A 19,915-nucleotide genomic window follows, 5' to 3' on the forward strand; every position below is an offset into this window, starting at 1 on the left:
TCTCAGGCAGGCTGATGGGTGTTCAGACTAGACCAAAGTCAAATACACAACACACAGGCAAACTGACAGGACATGTCTAGTCCTGCCTTGTCGATCGCCCACCAGGAGATAATCGGCTCCATTGATATGCATCGATTTGTTTTGGGTTTCATAGAGTCATAGAGGTTTACACCATGGAAACAGGCCCTTCGGCCCAACTTGTCCATGCCGGCCAGTTTTTATGCCACCCAGTTTTTACCACTAAGCTAGTCCCAATTGCCCGCATTTGGCCCATATTCCTCTAAACCCATCTTACCCACATAACTATCTAAATGCTTTTCAAAAGACAAAATTGTACCCCCCTCTGACAGCTCGTTCCAGACACTCACCACTCTCGTGCGAAACAATTGCCCCTCTGGACCCTTTTGTATCTCTTCCCTCTCACCTTAAACCTATGCCCTCTAATTTTAGACTCCCCTACCTTTAGGAAAAGATGTTGACTATCTACCTTATCTATGCCCCTCATTATTTTATAGATCTCTATAAGATCACCCCTTTTTTAAAAAAATGTTTTTTTATTCTCCTCCTTTTTCACGTTTTCTCCCACATTTACATCCATCAACAATAAACAATAATCAGCAAGATATGTCAGTCCCCTTAATAATAACAACGATCCCATCTACCCACCAACCCCCAAACCTCAACCCGCATGTTTACATAAACAAATGACAAAAATAAATCAGGGATTACCCGTAGTCACCCTTAATCTTACACAGCCCCCCCCCAGGTCTCCAGCTCCTCCCGTCCACTGCCTCTTGTAAAACACCTCCTCCCAACCTCGGTTCCTTCCCCCCCCAACTTTCCACCCTGGCTAGACCACTCGGACCCTGTTCTGCCAGGCTCCGATGGCCGCAGCCCCTCCCCCCACCTCAATCCCGTTCACTGGCCGGCTTAAACCGGCCAGCGTGGAGGCCCCCGCCCGGGTCCCTTTCCCACTTGCCCGGCCCTAGGAAAGCCCAAAGATCCCCATTTAGCACACAAACCCCGCATATCCACCTACACCCCAAAGAACCCTCATTTCGAGTGAAAGTCCCGTCCCTTCCCTTGTCCAAATATATACCACATTGGCTCCTTTAGTCTCTACACCCGCACGCAGTGATACAAAAAAGAAGAAAATACAGTCATGAGGTTACATCGGCACATGGCCATTATAAGATCACCCCTAAGCTTCCTATGCTCCAGGGAAAAGAGTTCCGGTCTATCCAGCCTATCATTGATGAGATGAACTTCAACAACACAAGAAGCTCAACACCATCTAGGACAAAGCAGCCAGGCTGATTGCTCCCCCTTTCACAAACATTCAAACCCTTCACCACACCACCGACAAGTAGTGTCAGCCGTGTGTACACGATGCACTGCAGTAACTCATCAAGGTTCATTAGACAGGACCTTCCAAACCCACGACCATTAATATTAATTACCTGCTCGTGTCACAGGTAGGCTTACATTAACACTGCAATGAAGGTACTGTGAAAATCCCACCATCTAGAAGGACAAGAGCAGCAGATACCTGAGAACCCTATCACCTCGAGGTTCCCCTCCAAGTGTGCGGAGTCTGCACATCCTCCCCGTGTGTGCGTGGGTTTCCTCCGGGTGCTCCGGTTTCCTCCCACAGTCCAAAGATGTGCTGGTTAGGTGGATTGGCCATGCTAAATTGCCCATAGTGTCCAAAATTGCCCTTAGTGTTGGGTGGGGTTACTGGGTTATGGGGATAGGGTGGAGGTGTTGACCTTGGATGCTCTTTCCAAGAGCCGGTGCAGACTCGATGGGCCGAATGGCCTCCTTCTGCACTGTAAATTCTATGATTCTATGAAGTCACTCACCTCCCTGACTTATGAAATATATCGCTGTTCTTTCACTGTCACTGGTGCAACATCCTGAAACTCCCTCCCTAACAGCACAGGGACTGCAGCGGTTGAACAAGGCAACTTGCCACCATCTTTTGAAGTGCAACTAGGGATGGGCAATAAATGCTGGCCTAACCAGTGTTGCTCTTTTTAACCTTAGTCTATTTGCTCTGTTTACGTCACCTTTGCTCATGAGTCGCCAGGTATCTTTATGATACCGCCACGTGGTTCAAGTTCAGGTTATGATTAATAACACAGCACACCGCTTATTAAGGATTAAAACAACGGTCATTTATTATATACAACAAGCAATATTAATACCCTAATACTACTTTCTATATAATAAACCTATCACTACTGGCCAATACTTAACTTAGGAAGAGCCCACCAGGTCAGGGAAACGAATGGCTTGTCCAATCAAATCTGGCCTGCGGGATTCAAAAGGCCGCTACAGGTCGGTGGCTAGGTGTCTCTACCGGATAGCGATCGTTGGATTCAAACTTACAGTTGCCGGTGGCTGGTCTTGCGAAGGTCTCGAGCAGGCGAAGATGAGAGAGAGAGAGATCTGAACTTGGAGCTTCACTTTTATAGGGCCCAGGGGCTTCCCGCCTCCCGGGGCGGCCCTTGACCCTGAGTCCCAAGTGATTGGATTCTGTCCCCAGTCTCTGGGGTCGATGTGTCCAATGGTGAGGCGATTCCTCAATCGGGGGGTGGTCGCTCACCTGTCTTTGTTTCGGCTACTGCAGGCGCCGACAGGTCTGGCCCGGTATTCAATTGCTAATATGTTGCAATTGTTCCCGGGGATAGCCGATTTAACTGTGGATGTCTGAGTAGATTAGGTGTAAACAGTCCTGAATGCAACTGTGGATACCTGGGTTGATGGGCTGTTGATAGCCCTGAGTATCGATCTGGGCTACGTTCCCCGAGCTGAAGCTGCAAACCTGTCTGCAGCTGCCTGCTTGTGTCTTCTTGGCTGCTTTTCCCAGCAGTCTTTCGGGTTAGCCGTTTTAAACTGGGTTTTGGCCAGATTAATCGGAACTCAGCCATTTTACATGGCTACACCAGCAACGCCCACATCCCGTAAATAATTTTTAAAAATGTCTTCGACATAATGTTTAAACATTGACTATTTATTAGTAACCGTTAACTATGCACAGATCCCAGTTACTACAATGCATGGTGCTGTGCCGTGCAGGTTCCCTCTAGACTGTTTACCATGCAGATCTATCCTTGCCCAGGCCAAGCCAGACTTTCTGGCACCCAGAATTTCTGCTGTTCCCTTATGTGGCAACGGGTTACGGGCAAGCGACACCACCAAAGATGGACACCTGGTGGCGGACCCCGGTGTCCTGTCAAGCGGTTATCATCTAACCTATTCGGTGCTTGGACCACCTCCTGAGGCCGAAAGCCAGAGATGTTTCTTATAATAATAATAATCTTTATTGTCACAGTTCGGCTTACATTAACACTGCAAAGAAGTTACTGTGAAAATCCCCTAGTCGCCACATTCCACTGTTCGGGTACACAGAGGGAGAAATCAGAATGCCCAATTTGCCTAACAAGCACGTCTTTCGGGATTTGTGGGAGGAAACCGGAGCACCCGGAGGAAACCCACGCACACACGGGGAGAATGTGCAGACTCCACACAGACAGTGACCCAAGCCGGGAATCGAACCTGGGACCCTAGTGCTGTGAAGCAATACTGCTACCCACTGTGCTATCATGCCACCATGGAAAGGCAAGGGGAGGGGTATAGGAATCAACCCCCGGACCTGCCAGAAGTGAAGACTTCATGGAGAGGCAATCGAGACATCTGACCCGCGGCGGAAGGAAGCAACGGGCAAGACCCATCTTCGCAACGAAGAAAAACACTGAGGAAATCCAGTCTCAGAGAATCGGACCAGTGGCACAAACAAGCCCATCAATCTGGGTTGTGGTTTTAGTGTATGGTTTTGGTTCATTTAAGGGTAAATATTGTTGAATAAAATTGGTTTGATTTTATACTTGTGTAGTCCTTTGTTCTTCTTGCTAATAAAGACATCTGGGTAAAACTGTGATTAAAATACTGGTTGAAAAGGCAGCATGGTGGCGCAGTGGGTTAGCACTGCTGCCTCACGGCGCTGAGGTCCCAGGTTCGATTCCAGCTCTGGGTCACTGTCTGTGTGGAGTTTGCACATTCTCCCCGTGTTTGCGTGGGTTTCGCCCCCACAACCCAAAGATGTGCAGGGTAGGTGGATTGGCCACGCTAAATTGCCCCTTAATTGGAAAAAATGAATTGGCAGTTACTGTCGTGTTGGGTGTTCTGGTTCACAAACAAACCAACAATGCTGGAAGTGGTGTAACACTATTTTATTAACTGTTCAACTATGCTAACGTACTGTAAACGTGGGTATAAGCAATACCAGCTTAACTGTGGACCCTTTCCTATCACTAGCTATGGTGATGCACTCAGCACATGGTGAATGTCTGTGTTGCAGGCTGTGAGCTCTGTGCTCTGAGCTGGCTGCTGCTAGAATGAGCGGGAACTCTCCTGTCCCCTGTCTTTATAGTGCTTGTGCTCTCACTAGTGATTGGCTGCGGTGTTATGTATGCTGGTTGGTCCTACTGCATGTCCATCAGTGTGTGTATGTGATTGCACCATAATGTACTGATGTATATTATGACATCCCCCTTTTTTGCAAAATAAATAACGTGTAATGAGTGCATCTGACCATGTGTGTGCAGTATTTACATAACTATGTACATGAGGCTAGTCTATATACACGGGAAGGTGCCTGGTGCAGAGAAAAGAAAAACAAGGTGTTACACCAACAACAAACTAATAACAAATGCTATAAACAAACTAGTGAAATGCAGAAACAGGCTGAAAGAACAAAGCATTGAGTCCAACATTGTAAGGCTCATAAATCAAGTCTCTGAGGTGGGCGACGAATTCGGGTTGACCGCCTCAAGGGTGGGTCAGGAGCCACCGGCTGAGGATCGGGCTGGGCCACGGCCAAGTGAGGAGGATGCAGAGTATCTGGAAGCTCTACAAAGTCCAGGTCGGGGACAACAGGAGGGCGTGGCACCGGTGGAGGATCGCGTAGCGAGCGTGGAACCAGACGAAGGGCACGCCGATTGCGGCGGCGAATGGAGCCATCAGGCAGACGAACCAGGAATGAGCGGGGAGCCACCAGCCGAAGAACCACAGCAGTTGCAGACCAGCCACCCTCCGGAAGATGGATTTGGACGATGTCACCTGGTGCGAGAGCAGGAAGATCAGTCGCTCGAGCGTCATGCACCGCCTTGTGCTGCGCGCGAGACTGTTGCATCCGCTGAAGGATCGGAGCATGGTCGAGGTCTGGGACGTGAATGGACGGTACAGTGGTCCTGAGGGTGCGACCCATCAGCAGCTGAGCTGATGACAGGTCTGTGGACAGTGGAGCCGAGCGATAGGCCAGCAAGGCGAGGCTGAAGTCGGATCCTGCATCAGCAGCCTTGCAGAGGAGCCTCTTTATGATGTTGATGCCTTTTTCTGCTTTGCCATTTGACTGGGGGTGCAGGTGACTGGACGTCACGTGTACAAAGTTGTACCTGCTGGCGAAGTTGGACCATTCCTGGCTCGCGAAGCAGGGGCCATTGTCCGACATCACAGTGCGTGGGATGCTGTGACGAGCAAAGGTCTCTTTGCAGGCACGGATAACAGCCGATGACGTGATGTCGTGCAGGCGTACAACCTCGGGATAGCTGGAAAAATAATCAACTATGAGAACATAGTCCCTGCCGAGCGCATGGAACAGGTCCACGCCTACCTTAGACCAAGGGGACGTGACCAACCCATGGGGCTGAAGGGTGTCCCGTGGTTGGGCCGTCTGGAACCGCTGCCAGGTGGGGCAATTGAGCACAGTGTTGGCAATGTCCTCATTTATGCCAGGCCAGTAGACAGCCTATCGGGCCCTCCGTCGGCACTTCTCTACGCCGAGATGGCCCTTGTGCAGCTGCTCTAAAACCAGGTGATGCATGCTGTGCGGGATCACGATGTGGTCCAGCTTCAGGAGGACGCCATCAACAACTGCCAGATCGTCTCGAACATTATAGAACTGCGGGTATTGTCCCTTGAGCCATCCGTCAGTCATGTGGCGCATCCCATGTTGTAGCAGGGGGTCAGCCGCAGTCTCACGGCGAATGTGGGTTAGGCGTTCATCCGTGGCCGGCAGATAGGCGGCCGTGAAGGCCACATGGGCATCGACTTGGCAAACGAACCCCTCTGGGTCGGACGGAGTGGTGACTGCCCTGGACAGAGCGCTGGCTATGATCAGGTCCTTACCCGGTGTGTACACGAGCTGGAAATCGTATCTCCGGAGCTTGAGCAGAATGCGTTGTAGGCGAGGGGTCATGTCATTGAGGTCTTTTTGGATGATGCCGACCAGCGGGCGATGGTCGGTCTCCACAGTGAACTGGGGAAGGCCATACACGTAGTCATGGAACTTGTCGACACCGGTCAACAGGCCTAGGCATTCCTTCTCGATTTGCGCATAGCGCTGCTCTGTGGGGGTCATGGCCCATGACGCATAGGCAACAGGGGCCCATGACGAGGTGTCATCTCGTTGCAGGAGAACCGCCCCTATGCCGGATTGGCTCGCGTCCGTTGATATTTTCGTCTCCCTTGCAGGATCGAAAAGTGCCAATACCGGGGCGGTGGTCAGCTTGACCTTGAGCTCCTCCCATTCACGCTGGTGGGCGGGAAGCCACTGGAAGTCCGTTGTCTTCCTAACTAGGTTGCGGAGAGCCGTGGTGTGGGAAGCGAGGTTAGGGATGAACCTTCCTAGGAAGTTGACCATTCCTAAGAACCGGAGGAACGCCTTCTTATCTGCCAGCTTCTGCATGGCCGTGATGGCTGCCACCTTGTCCGCATCCGGCCGCACACCCAACCGGGAGATGTGGTCTCCTACAAACTTGAGTTCGGTCTGGCCGAAAGAACATTTGGCTCTGTTGAGGCGCAGACCTTGGTCCCGTATTCGCTTAAAAACGAGTTGGAGGCGACTGATATGCTCCTGCGGGGTGGTGGACCAGATGATGATGTCGTCCACATAGACGCGCACACCCTCAATGCCCTCCATCATCTGCTCCATGATGCGGTGGAACACTTCAGATGCTGATATGATTCCAAATGGCATTCTATTGTAGCAGTACCTGCCAAATGGGGTGTTGAAAGTACACAGCTTTCTGCTGGACTTGTCCAATTGAATCTGCCAAAAGCCCTTTGATGCATCCAGCTTGGTGAATATGTTGGCCTGAGCCATCTCGCACGTGATCTCCTCACGCTTGGGGATAGGGTAATGCTCCCGCATGATGTTACGATTTAAATCCTTCGGGCCGATACAGATCCGGAGCTCGCCGGAAGGCTTCTTGACGCACACCATGGAACTGACCCAGTCGGTTGGTTCTGGCACTCTGGAAAGCACTTCTTGGTCCTGGAGGTCCTGCAGCTGCTGCTTGAGGCAGTCCTTGGGGGGGTGCTGGCACTCTGAGAGGTGCATGAACCACAGGCGTGGCGTCCTGTTTGAGCAGGATTTTGTATGTGCAGGGAAGTGTGCCCATGCCTTCGAAGACATCTCGGTGTTGAGTGATGATGGCACTTAGTTGCGCCCTGAAGTCCGCATCTTGGAAGTCAGACGTGTCCTCTGGAGAGAGGGAATGTACGCGCTGCACGAGGTTGAGGAGCTTGCACGTCTGTGCGCCTAGCAGGGAGTCCTTTGAGGAGCCCATGATCTCGAAGGGTAGGGTGACTTTTCGCGAGTTGAGCGTCACCTCGAGTTGGCATGTCCCAGTGGCGGGGATGATGTTACCATTATAGTCGACCAGTTGGCAATTGAATGGAAGAATTGTTGGTTTGACCCCTAGGGTTTGAAATGCTGACCATGCGAGGAGATTGGCGGAAGCACCAGTGTCCAGACGGAATCTGATCTGGGATCGGTTGACCGTCAGGGTGGCACACCACTCGTCATCGCGATCAATGCTGTGCACCAACAGCGGCTGGTGCTTTCGATTCGGGGACAGCCTGTTCTTGGTTATGACAGCGACTTGAAAAGGCTCCCTGTCCTCGGTGTCACTGGTCTGCATGAAGTCAGGATCGGACTCGGTGAAGGTGGATTGGATTGCCCGAACATTCCTGCGAGGCTGGTTAAATCGTTGCGAGTTGGCAGGCTGGGCTGCTCGACAGCAATCAGCATAGTGGCCAAGCCTGTCACAGCGTAGGCACTGTCGCGATTTTGCAGGGCATTACCGCTTTCAGTGGGCGGAGCCACAGTTGCCGCACGTCGTGACATCAGTGCGTTCATTGCACCACCGCGCATGCGCGGTACGGTTTTGCGTGGTGCGGGCCTGCGCATCGCGTTCCTCCACGTCACCGTCCCCTCGTTTGGCACGTACAAGCGCGGGAGGCCTCGGAAAGCGCGCGAAATGGCCGCCCTCCTCCAGACTGCGGCCCGGGAGGTGTTCGATGGTTTGGACCCGTTCCGCCTCAAGGGGCCCTTGCCGCGCCGTTTCAGCTGCCTGTATGTAGGAGTACCGGCTGGTGGCATTTTCATGCAGGACATAGGTCTCGATGGCAGTCGCTAGGGTTAGTTGCTTAACTTTAAGGAGCTGCTGAGGCAGGGTGTCCGACATGACCCCAAAAACAATCTGGTCGCGTATCATGGAGTCGTAGGTGGGCCCGTAGCCGCAGGATTGCGCGAGGAAGCGGAGGTGTGTTAAATAGGATTGGAAAGGCTCGTCCTAACCCTGCAAGCGCTGCTGGAACAGGTACCTTTCAAAGCTTTCGTTGACTTCAACACTGAAGTATGTGTCGAATTTGAGGAGCACCGTCTTGTACTTGGTCTTGTCCTCGTCGTCCGCGAATGTCAGGGAGTTAAAGGTGTGGATGGCATGTTGCCCAGCCGTGGAGAGAAGAAGGGCTATCTTCCTGGTGTCCGATGCATTCTCCCTGTCCGTGGCCTCGAGGAAGAGCTGGAAGCGCTGTTTAAACCCACGCAAACACGAGGAGAATGTGCAAACTCCACATGGACAGTGACCCAGAAGACTGCCTTAAAACTCACCTCTTATCAAGTTTTTGACCACCTATTCCAATATCTGTTTCTTTGGCTCAGCATCCATTATGCAACCACAAAGTATCTTGGTCCATTTTAATGTTAAATATGTTGTATCAATGCAAGTTGTTTTGTTGTACATCATGTAAATTATAATGGCACATTTCCAACGGGTAGTGACACCCAAGGTTTCCGTAATTTGAAACATACGGATGCTGATCTGTATAATTTTAAATTTGGCAAACTATATTTTTTTGATTAAATTTGACTTTTGCAGTCTGTTACTCAGGTTGCACACTTTGGTCAATTCTAAATAAATTCTATCATAAAGAAATTACATCAAATGACGCCTATACAATTGCTCCCCTGTCATCCAGGAAATGCAGTTAATCATTAAATACAGAAACCGTCATGGATTTAAGTGTAGCAAATTTGCTGAGACTTCATGGTTAGTCATGTTACTTACTTTTAATTTATCACATTCACACTTTGAGGTGCAATGTGCATTTCAAGAGATACTCGTTTAAGCCACTTAATTTGTGAAAACACCCTCAGGAATCTAGTACCGTTATATTTAGATCAGCTACTGATTCATTGTTCCTCTACTACATTGACAAAACCCATTTAGTGTATTTAATGCAGTGTTATCAAAATGTTTGTATTTCATGTGTTTCATTAATTGATGTAATCACCAAACAGAATTTTTAAAGATCCTGATGATAGCTGTGTTGGACTTGGGCAAACATATTGGAAAGTGATTTTTTGAAGACAATTTTGATACCCTTGTCTCTTATCACTCCCTCCCATTCTGGTCATTCCAAATTGTATATCCCCCATCTTTGCTCCCTCAAGTCCAAGGGATGCATATGAACATATGTTTTTTTTCCAATTAAGGGGCAATTTAGGGTGGCCAATCCACCTGCCTTGCACATCTTTGGGTAGTGGGGGCGAGACCCACGCAGACATGGGAAGAATATGGAAACTCCACACGGTCAGTGACCCAGGGCCGGGATCGAACCCGGGTCCTCGGCGCTGTGACATGTGAACATAAGTGTTACACAACTGGTACACCACCAAATCTACCTGGGCCACATCAAGTACTATTGATCCCTGCTGTCTTCGACTAAAAGTTTTCGCTACTCCAGGGTAATTCTGGAATGCAAAGATAATGCTCAGTTCTTTTAACAGCAACTATCTCCTTACCCCCTGTCCCCTCTTCACTCCACTTTCCCATGGATAACAAATGTGAGGAACGTATGTCTCTAACAACGTCTTCATCACCAAGTTATATTTATGTAGCACCTTTACCCTACTGAAAGGTCGCAAGATGCTGCACAGGAACATTATAAAACAAAGTATGACATCAGGCCACAAAGGGGATATTAGGTCAGACGACCAAAACCTAGATCAAAGAAGTAGGTTTTAAGGAGTGTCTTAAAAGAGGAAAGTGAAGTGCAGAGACGGTGAGGTCCAAATTACACGTCTTTCGGGACTTGTGGGAGGAAACCGGGGCACCCGGAGGAAACCCACGCAGACACAGGGAGAACGTGCAGACTCCACACAGACAGTGACCCAAGCCGGGAATCGAACCAGGGAATATTTGGAATATTGTGAGCAGGTTTGGGCCCCGTATCTAAGGAAGGATATGCAGGCCTTGGAGGGGGGGCCGTTCAAAAGCACAATACAAATAATCTTTTAGGGCAGCACGGTGGTGCAGTGGCTAGCACTTATGCCTCATGGCGCTGAGGTCACAAGTTCGATCCCTGCTCTGGGTCACTGACCGTATGGAGTTTGCACACTCTCCCCGTGTTTGCGTGGGTTTCGCCCCCACTACCCAAAGATGTGCAGGGTAGGTGGATTGGCCATGTAAATTGCCCCTTAATTGGAAAAAGTGAATTGGGTACTCTAAATTAAAAAATAGGAGAGACGAGAACTCGAGGACATAGCCTCAGACTGAAGGGAGGACACTTTAAAACAAAGATGAGGAGGAATTTCTTCAGCCAGAGAGAGGGTGGTGCATCTGTGGAACTCATTGCCGCAGAAGGCTGTGGAGGCCAAGTCACTGAGTATCTTTTTTTTTAAATAATATTTTATTGAAAATTTTTGGTCAACCAACACAGTACATTGTGCATCCTTTACACAACATTGTAACAATACAGATAATAATGACCTTTTTAAATTTAAACAAAAACAACAACAAATAAATAAATATTAAATAACAAAAAATAAATAAAAACTAGCCCTAATTGGCAACTGCCTTGTCTCAGGCCACACCCCCCCCCCACCCCCCCCCCCCCCCCCCCCAAGTCCTGGGCCGCTGCTGCTGCCTTCTTTGTTCTCCCCTATCTATCTTTCCGCAAGATATTCGACGAACGGTTGCCACCGCCTAGTAAACCCTTGAGCCGACCCCCTTAGGACGAACTTAATCCGCTCTAACTTTATGAACCCCGCCATATCATTTATCCAGGTCTCCACCCCCGGGGGCTTGGCTTCTTTCCACATTAGCAATATTCTGCGCCGGGCTACTAGGGACGCAAAGGCCAAAACATCGGCCTCTTTCGCCTCCTGCACTCCCGGCTCTTGTGCAACCCCAAATATAGCCAACCCCCAGCTTGGTTCGACCCGGACTCCTACTACTTTCGAAAGCACCTTTGTCACCCCCATCCAAAACCCCTGTAGTGCCGGGCATGACCAAAACATATGGGTATGATTCGCTGGGCTTCTCGAGCACCTCGCACACCTATCCTCCACCCCAAAAAATTTACTGAGCCGTGTTCCAGTCATATGTGCCCTGTGTAATACCTTAAACTGAATCAGGCTTAGCCTGGCGCACGAGGACGACGAGTTTACCCTGTTTAGGGCATCTGCCCACATCCCCTCCTCAATCTCCTCCCCTAGCTCTTCTTCCCATTTCCCTTTTAGTTCGTCCATCATAGTCTCCCCTTCGTCTCTCATTTCCCTATATATATCCGACACCTTACCGTCCCCCACCCATTTCTTTGAGATGACTCTGTCCTGCACCTCTTGTGTCGGGAGCTGCGGGAATTCCCTCACCTGTTGCCTCGCAAAAGCCCTCAATTGCATGTACCTGAATGCATTCCCTTGGGGCAACCCATATTTCTCGGTCAGCGCTCCCAGACTCACAAACTTCCCATCCACAAATAGATCTTTCAATTGCGTTATACCTGCTCTTTGCCACATTCCATATCCCCCATCCATTCCCCCCGGGGCAAACCTATGGTTGTTTCTTATCGGGGACCCCCCCAGTGCTCCGGTCTTTCCCCTATGTCGTCTCCGCTGTCCCCAAATCTTCAGTGTAGCTACCACCACCGGACTCGTGGTATAGTTCCTTGGTGAGAACGGCAATGGGGCTGTCACCATAGCCTGCAGGCTGGTCCCCCTACAGGACGCCCTCTCTAATCTCTTCCACGCCGCTCCTTCCTCCTCTCCCATCCACTTACTCACCATTGAAATATTAGCGGCCCAATAATACTCACTTAGGCTCGGTAGTGCCAGCCCCCCCCATCCCTACTACGCTGTAAGAATCCCTTCCTCACTCTCGGAGTCTTCCCGGCCCAAACAAAACCCATGATACTCTTTTCTATCCTTTTGAAAAAAGCCTTCGTGATCACCACCGGGAGACACTGAAACACAAAGAGGAATCTCGGGAGGACCACCATCTTAACCGCCTGCACCCTCCCTGCCATTGACAATGCTACCATATCCCATCTCTTGAAATCTTCCTCCATCTGTTCCACCAACCGCGTCAAATTTAGCCTGTGCAATGTGCCCCAATTCTTAGCTATCTGGATCCCCAGGTAACGAAAGTCTCTTGTTACCTTCCTCAACGGTAGGTCTTCTATTTCTCTACTCTGCTCCCCTGGATGCACCACAAACAGCTCACTCTTCCCCATGTTCAATTTATACCCTGAAAAATCCCCAAACTCCCCAAGTATCCGCATTATTTCTGGCATCCCCTCCGCTGGATCCGCCACATATAGTAGCAGATCATCCGCATATAAAGATACCCGGTGTTCTTCTCCTCCCCTAAGTATTCCCCTCCATCCCTTGGAACCTCTCAGCGCTATCGCCAGGGGCTCAATCGCCAGTGCAAACAGTAATGGGGACAGAGGACATCCCTGCCTTGTCCCTCTATGGAGCCGAAAATATGCCGATCCCCGTCCATTCGTGACCACACTCGCCACTGGGGCCCTATACAACAGCTGCACCCATCTAACATACCCCTCTCCGAACCCAAATCTCCTCAACACCTCCCACAGATAATCCCACTCCACTCTATCAAATGCTTTCTCGGCATCCATCGCCACTACTATCTCCGTTTCACCCTCTGGTGGGGCCATCATCATTACCCCTAACAACCTCCGTATGTTCGCGTTCAGCTGTCTCCCCTTCACAAGCCCAGTTTGGTCCTCATGAACCACCCCCGGGACACATTCCTCTATTCTCATTGCCATTACCTTGGCCAAGACCTTGGCATCTACATTGAGGAGGGAGATTGGTCTGTAGGACCCGCATTGTAGCGGATCCTTTTCCTTCTTTAAAAGAAGCGATATCGTTGCTTCTGACATAGTCGGGGGCAGTTGTCCCCTTTCCTTTGCCTCGTTGAAGGTCCTCGTCAGTAGCGGGGCGAGCAAGTCCAAATATTTTCTGTAAAATTCAACTGGGAATCCGTCCGGTCCCGGGGCCTTTCCCGTCTGCATGTTCCTAATTCCTTTCACCACTTCTTCTACCGTGATCTGTGCTCCCAATCCCATCCTTTCCTGCTCTTCCACCTTGGGAATTTCCAGCCGATCCAAAAACTCCATCATTCTCTCCCTCCCAACCGGGGGTTGAGCTTCATACAATTTTTTATAAAATGTCTTAAAAACTTCATTCACTCTCTCCGCTCCCCGCTCCGTCTCTCCATCTTCGTCTCTCACCCCCCCTATTTCCCTCGCTGCTCCCCTTTTCCTCAATTGGTGTGCCAGCAATCTGCTCGCCTTCTCTCCATATTCATACTGTACACCCTGCGCCTTCCTCCATTGTGCCTCTGCAGTGCCTGTGGTCAGCAAGTCAAATTCCACATGCAGCCTTTGCCTTTCCCTATACAGTCCCTCCTCCGGTGCTTCCGCATACTGTCTGTCCACCCTCAGAAGTTCTTGCAACAACCGCTCCCGTTCCTTACTCTCCTGCTTCCCTTTATGTGTCCTTATTGATATCAGCTCCCCCCTAACCACCGCCTTCAACGCCTCCCAAACCACTCCCACCTGAACCTCCCCATTGTCTTTGAGTTCCAAGTACTTTTCAATGCATCCCCTCACCCTTAAGCACACCCCCTCATCCGCCATTAGTCCCATGTCCATTCTCCAGGGTGGACGCCCTCTTGTTTCCTCCCCTATCTCCAAGTCTACCCAGTGTGGGGCACGATCCGAAATGGCTATAGCCGTATATTCCGTTCCCCTCACCCTCGGGATCAATGCCCTACCCAACACAAAAAAGTCTATGCGTGAATAGACTTTATGGACATAGGAGAAAAACGAGAACTCCTTACTCCTAGGTCTACTGAATCTCCACGGGTCCACCCCTCCCATCTGCTCCATAAAATCCTTAAGCACCTTGGCTGCTGCCGGCCTCCTACCAGTCCTGGACTTCGACCTATCCAGCCTTGGTTCCAACACCGTGTTAAAGTCTCCCCCCATTATCAACTTTCCGGTCTCTAGGTCTGGGATGCGTCCTAGCATTCGCCTCATAAAATTGGCATTGTCCCAATTCGGGGCATACACGTTTACCAACACCACCATCTCTCCCTGTAATTTGCCACTCACCATCACGTATCTGCCCCCGTTATCCGCCACTATAGTCTTTGCCTCGAACATTACCCGCTTCCCCACTAATATAGCCACCCCCCTGTTTTTCGCATCCAGCCCCGAATGGAACACCTGCCCTACCCATCCTTTGCGCAACCTAACCTGATCTATCAGTTTCAGGTGCGTTTCCTGTAACATGACCACATCTGCTTTAAGTTTCTTAAGGTGTGCGAGTACTCGTGCCCTCTTTATCGGCCCGTTAAGCCCCCTCACGTTCCACGTGATCAGCCGAGTTGGGGGGCTTCCCACCCCCCCCCTTGCCGGTTAGCCATCATCTTTTTCCAGCTTCTCGCCCAGTTCCCACGCGGCTGTATTTCTCCCAGACGGTGCCCCCCCGCCCATCCTTTCCCGTACCCACTCCCCCCTTTCCCCAGCAGCAGCAACCCAGTAATTCCCCCCTCCCCCCCCCCGCTAGACCCCCCGCTAGCGTAATTACTCCCCCCATGTTGCTCCCAGAAGTCAGCAAACTCTGGCTGACCTCGGCTTCCCCCCGTGATCACGGCTCGCCCCGTGCGGCGCCCCCTCCTTCCTGCTTCTCTATTCCCGCCATAATTATCATAGCGCGGGAACCAAGCCCGCGCCTCTCCCTCGGCCCCGCCTCCCATGGCCAACGCCCCATCTCCTCTCCCTCCCCACCTCCCCCATCACCACCTGTGGGAGAAAGAAAAGTTACCATACCGCAGGATTAATCATACAATCCCTCTTCGCCCCCCCCCCCCACTCGTCCCACCACTTTGTCCAAACGTTCATTTTCGTAGTCCAATCATTCCAATTTTTCTTCTACAATAAAAGTCCACGCTTCATCCGCCGTCTCAAAGTAGTGGTGCCTCCCTTGATATGTGACCCACAGTCTTGCCGGTTGCAGCATTCCAAACTTTATCTTTTTTTTGTGAAGTACCGCTTTGGCCCGATTAAAGCTCGCCCTCCTTCTCGCCACCTCCGCACTCGAATCTTGATAGACGCGGATCACCGCGTTCTCCCATTTACTACACCGAGTTTTCTTCGCCCATCTAAGGACCATTTCTCTATCCTTAAAACGGAGAAATCTCACCACTATGGCTCTGGGAGCTTCTCCTGCTCTCGATCCTCGCACCATAACTCGGTATGCTCCCTCCACCTCCAACGGACCCGTCGGGGCCTCCACTCCCATTAACGAGTGCAGCATCGTGCTCACATATGCCCCGACGTCCGCCCCCTCCACACCTTCAGCAAGGCCAAGAATCCTCAAGTTGTTCCTCCTTGCGTTATTTTCCAGTGCCTCCAACCTCTCCACAGATCGTTTCTGGTGTGCCTCCTGTATCTCCGACTTCACCACCAGGCCCTGTATGTCGTTTTCATTCTCTGCTGCTTTCGCCTTCACGACCCGAAGCTCCTGCTCCTGTGTCTTTTGTTCGTCTTTCAGCCCTTCAATCGCCTGTAATATCGGGGTCAACAACTCTTTCTTCATTTCCTTTTTTATCTCCTCCACGCAGCGTTTCAAAAACTCTTGTTGTTCAGGGCCCCATATGAAACTGCCACCTTCCGACGCCATCTTGGTTTCTGCTTGCCTTCCTTGCCGTTGTTCCAAAGGATCCGCTGCAATCCGGCCACTTTCCTCTCCTTTTTCCATCCGTGTCCAGGGGGAACACCCTTCTGGTTTACCGCACGGTGTTTTCAGCTGTTAAAATTGCCGTTGGGGCTCCTATCAAGAGCCCAAAAGTCCGTTTCACAGGGAGCTGCCGAAACGTGCGACTCAGCTGGTCATCGCCGCACCCGGAAGTCTCACTGAGTATCTTTAAGACAGAGATATATATATTCTTGATTAATAAGAGGATCAGGAACGAATTGTGGAGAAGCCTCAATGGGCCAAATGGCCTAATTCTGCTCCTTTATCTTATGGTCATATGGGCTTGAAACAAAAACAGAAAATACTGGGCAATCTCAGCAGGTCTGACAGCATCTGTGGAGAGAGGAGAGCTGACGTTGAGTCTGGATGACTTGTCCCTTTGACAAAGAGCCATCCAGACTCGAAATGTTAGCTCACTTTCTCTCCACAGATGCCGTCAGAAAGACTGTCCACTAATTCCTGTGTTTGTTTCAGATTCCAGTATCCGCAGTAATTTGCTTTTGTCTTACGGGCTTGGGTTGTTTTCTCTGGAGCAGAGCAGACTGAGGGGGCGGCCTGATTGAGGTGTACAAGATTATGAGGGGCATGGGCAGGGTGGATAAGGAGCAGCAGTTCCCCTTAGTTGAAGGGTCAGTCACGAGGCAGCACCAGTTCAAGGTGAGAGGCAAGGAGATTTGGGGGAGTAAAATCTTTTTTCACCCAGAAGGTGGTGACGGTCTGTAACGCACTGCCTGGGAGGGTGGTAGAGGCGGGACACCTCACCTCCTTTAAAATGTACCTGGAAGAGCACTTGACACGTCATAACATTCAAGGCTATGGGCCCAGTGCTGGTAAATGGGATTAGGTGGGCAGGGCAGGTGTTTGTCACCTGTCGGTGTGCAGACTGGATGGGCTGAAAGGCCTCCTGGGTCAACACATTGTAATTGCGGGGTTCGTTGCACTGATTGGCTGTGAGCCGGAACGCCGTGATTGGCTGTGTAGGGGCCGATCGCACCGATTGGCTGCCGCTGGCGTTGATTCGATTGGCTGGGCTGGGTTGGTGGCGCCGATTGGGCGGGGCCTTGCGGGAAGGGGCGGGACCGCGCGCGCGCCGTTGACGGACTGTGACGTGCGCGTGGCCGGGCAGCCGCGCCTGCGCATTCGGGGGAGACCGCGAGGGGCGATGGCGGCCGTGGTGACGGTGCTGGCGCCGAACGGGAGGCGGCAGCAGGTGAAGGTGGCGGCGAGCACCCCGCTGCTACAGGTGAGAGAGGCGGCCCGGAAGCGAATCAAACACTCGCCCCCCCATCGGCAAGCCGCACTGGGTGGGAGGTTCCTCTGGCTGGCAGGCCGGCCGGGCCTTGGCACCTGGAGCTGGCTGGAGGTTGGCAGTGCCCCTCACATAGGGGAGGGGGTTGCAGAGCTCACTGACCATCAGCCCCCTCCCCCATGGTCACCATCAGCCCCCTCCCCCATGGTCACCATCAGCCCCCTCCCCCATGGTCACCGTCAGCCCCCTCCCCCATGGTCACCGTCAGCCCCCTCCCCCATGGTCACCCTCAGCCCCCTCCCCCATGGTCACCATCAGCCCCCCTCCCCCATGGTCACCGTCAGCCCCCTCCCCCATGGTCACCGCCAGCCCCCTCCCCCATGGTCACCGCCAGCCCCCTCCCCCATGGTCACCGTCAGCCCCCTCCCCCATGGTCACCATCAGCCCCCTCCCCCATGGTCACCATCAGCCCCCTCCCCCATGGTCACCCTCAGCCCCCTCCCCCATGGTCACCGTCAGCCCCCTCCCCCATGGTCACCGTCAGCCCCCTCCCCCATGGTCACCGCCAGCCCCCTCCCCCATGGTCACCGCCAGCCCCCTCCCCCATGGTCACCGTCAGCCCCCTCCCCCATGGTCACCATCAGCCCCCTCCCCCATGGTCACCATCAGCCCCCCTCCCCCATGGTCACCGCCAGCCCCCTCCCCCATGGTCACCGTCAGCCCCCTCCCCCATGGTCACCGTCAGCCCCCTCCCCCATGGTCACCGTCAGCCCCCTCCCCCATGGTCACCGTCAGCCCCCTCCCCCATGGTCACCGTCAGCCCCCTCCCCCATGGTCACCGTCAGCCCCCTCCCCCATGGTCACCGTCAGCCCCCTCCCCCATGGTCACCGTCAGCCCCCTCCCCCATGGTCACCGTCAGCCCCCTCCCCCATTGTCACCCTCAGCCCCCCTCTTTCCCCCCCCCCCATGTTCACCCTCAGTACCTTCCCCCACGGTCACCATCAGCCCCCTCCCCCATGGTTACCATCAGCCCCCTCCCCCATGGTCACCATCAGCCACCTCCCCCATGGTCACCATCAGCTTCCTCCTCCCCCATGGTCACCATCAGCTCCCTCCCCCATGGTCACCATCAGCTCCCTCCTCCCCCATGATCACCATCAGCCTCCTCCCCATGTTCACCCTTAGCCCCCCCCCTCATTTTCACCCTTAGCCCCCTCTCTCCCCCCCCCCCCATTTTCACCCTCAGCCCCCTCCCCCATGGTCACCATTAGCCCCCTCCTTCCCCCTATGGTCACCATCAGCCCCCTCCCCCATGGTCACCATCAGCTCCCCCCTCCTTCCCCATGGTCACCATCAGTTCCCCCCTCCTCCCCCATGGTCACCATCAGCCCCCTCCTCCCCCATGGTCACCATCAGCCCCCTCCTCTCCCATGGTAACCATCAGCCCCCTCCCCCATGGTCGCCATCAGCCCCCTCCTCCCCCATGGTCGCCATCAGCCCCCTCCTCCCCCATGGTCGCCATCAGCCCCCTCCTCCCCCATGGTCGCCATCAGCCCCCTCCTCCCCCATGGTCGACATCAGCCCTCCCCCCCCCATGGTCACCATCAGCCCCCTCCTCCTCCATGGTCGCCATCAGCCACCTCCTCCCCCATGGTCACCATTAATATCTCTGTGTGTGGGTGATATTTTGCTGGTGGGTTGCACACTTTTTTTTACTATCTGTCCATTCAAGATTGCAATGCAGCTCTTTGCAAAAGAAAGTACCTTGCCAGCCTTTCAAAAGAAATGACACACTCTCACAAAACATCCTACTCAGTTTACATGAAATTGGCTTGCGAGCTGCCTCCCCCATGGATTTAAAATTGGTTAACCTCCTCCCCCAGCCCTGGGTCACTGTCCGTGTGGGGTTTGCACGTTCTCCACCGTGTGCACGTGGGTCTCACCCCCCCCGCAACCCAAAAAGATGTGCTGGGTAGGTGGTGAGCTGGCCACGCTAAATTGCCCCTTAATTGGTTGGGGGGGAGCATTGGGCACTTTAAATTTATGTAAACAAAAATAACCTGAGGCACGCCCCGGGCAAGAAGGCAAGGTTGAGAAGGTCATGAATAACGCCACTCTGTACAGGGCTTGAACCCATGCTGCTGGCCTCGCTCTGCTTCGTGAACCAGCTGTCTGGCCAAGTGAGACCCACTGGGATAATATGCAAACTTCACACGGACAGTAATTTAGGGCTGGGATC

The 19,915-nt window shown here is 52.5% G+C and overlaps 1 protein-coding gene across 4 annotated transcripts in view; it reads left to right on the forward strand.

Annotated features, from left to right (window-relative positions):
* Positions 1-17,547: 17,547 nt before the first annotated feature.
* The window catches only part of aspscr1 (ASPSCR1 tether for SLC2A4, UBX domain containing), a 253,177-nt gene continuing 250,809 nt past the window's right edge, over positions 17,548-19,915 (forward strand). For 2 of the 4 annotated variants that reach the window (XM_072483642.1, XM_072483643.1), the window contains exon 1: positions 17,548-17,669. In XM_072483642.1, the coding sequence (XP_072339743.1) occupies positions 17,589-17,669 (81 nt within the window). In that variant the 5' untranslated portion in view covers positions 17,548-17,588. The remainder of the gene's footprint in view (positions 17,670-19,915) is intronic. The other 2 variants (XM_072483644.1, XM_072483645.1) reach the window with 2 other exon arrangements.

Source organism: Scyliorhinus torazame, chromosome 18 (assembly GCF_047496885.1).
Source record: "Scyliorhinus torazame isolate Kashiwa2021f chromosome 18, sScyTor2.1, whole genome shotgun sequence".
Lineage (NCBI taxonomy): Eukaryota > Metazoa > Chordata > Chondrichthyes > Carcharhiniformes > Scyliorhinidae > Scyliorhinus > Scyliorhinus torazame.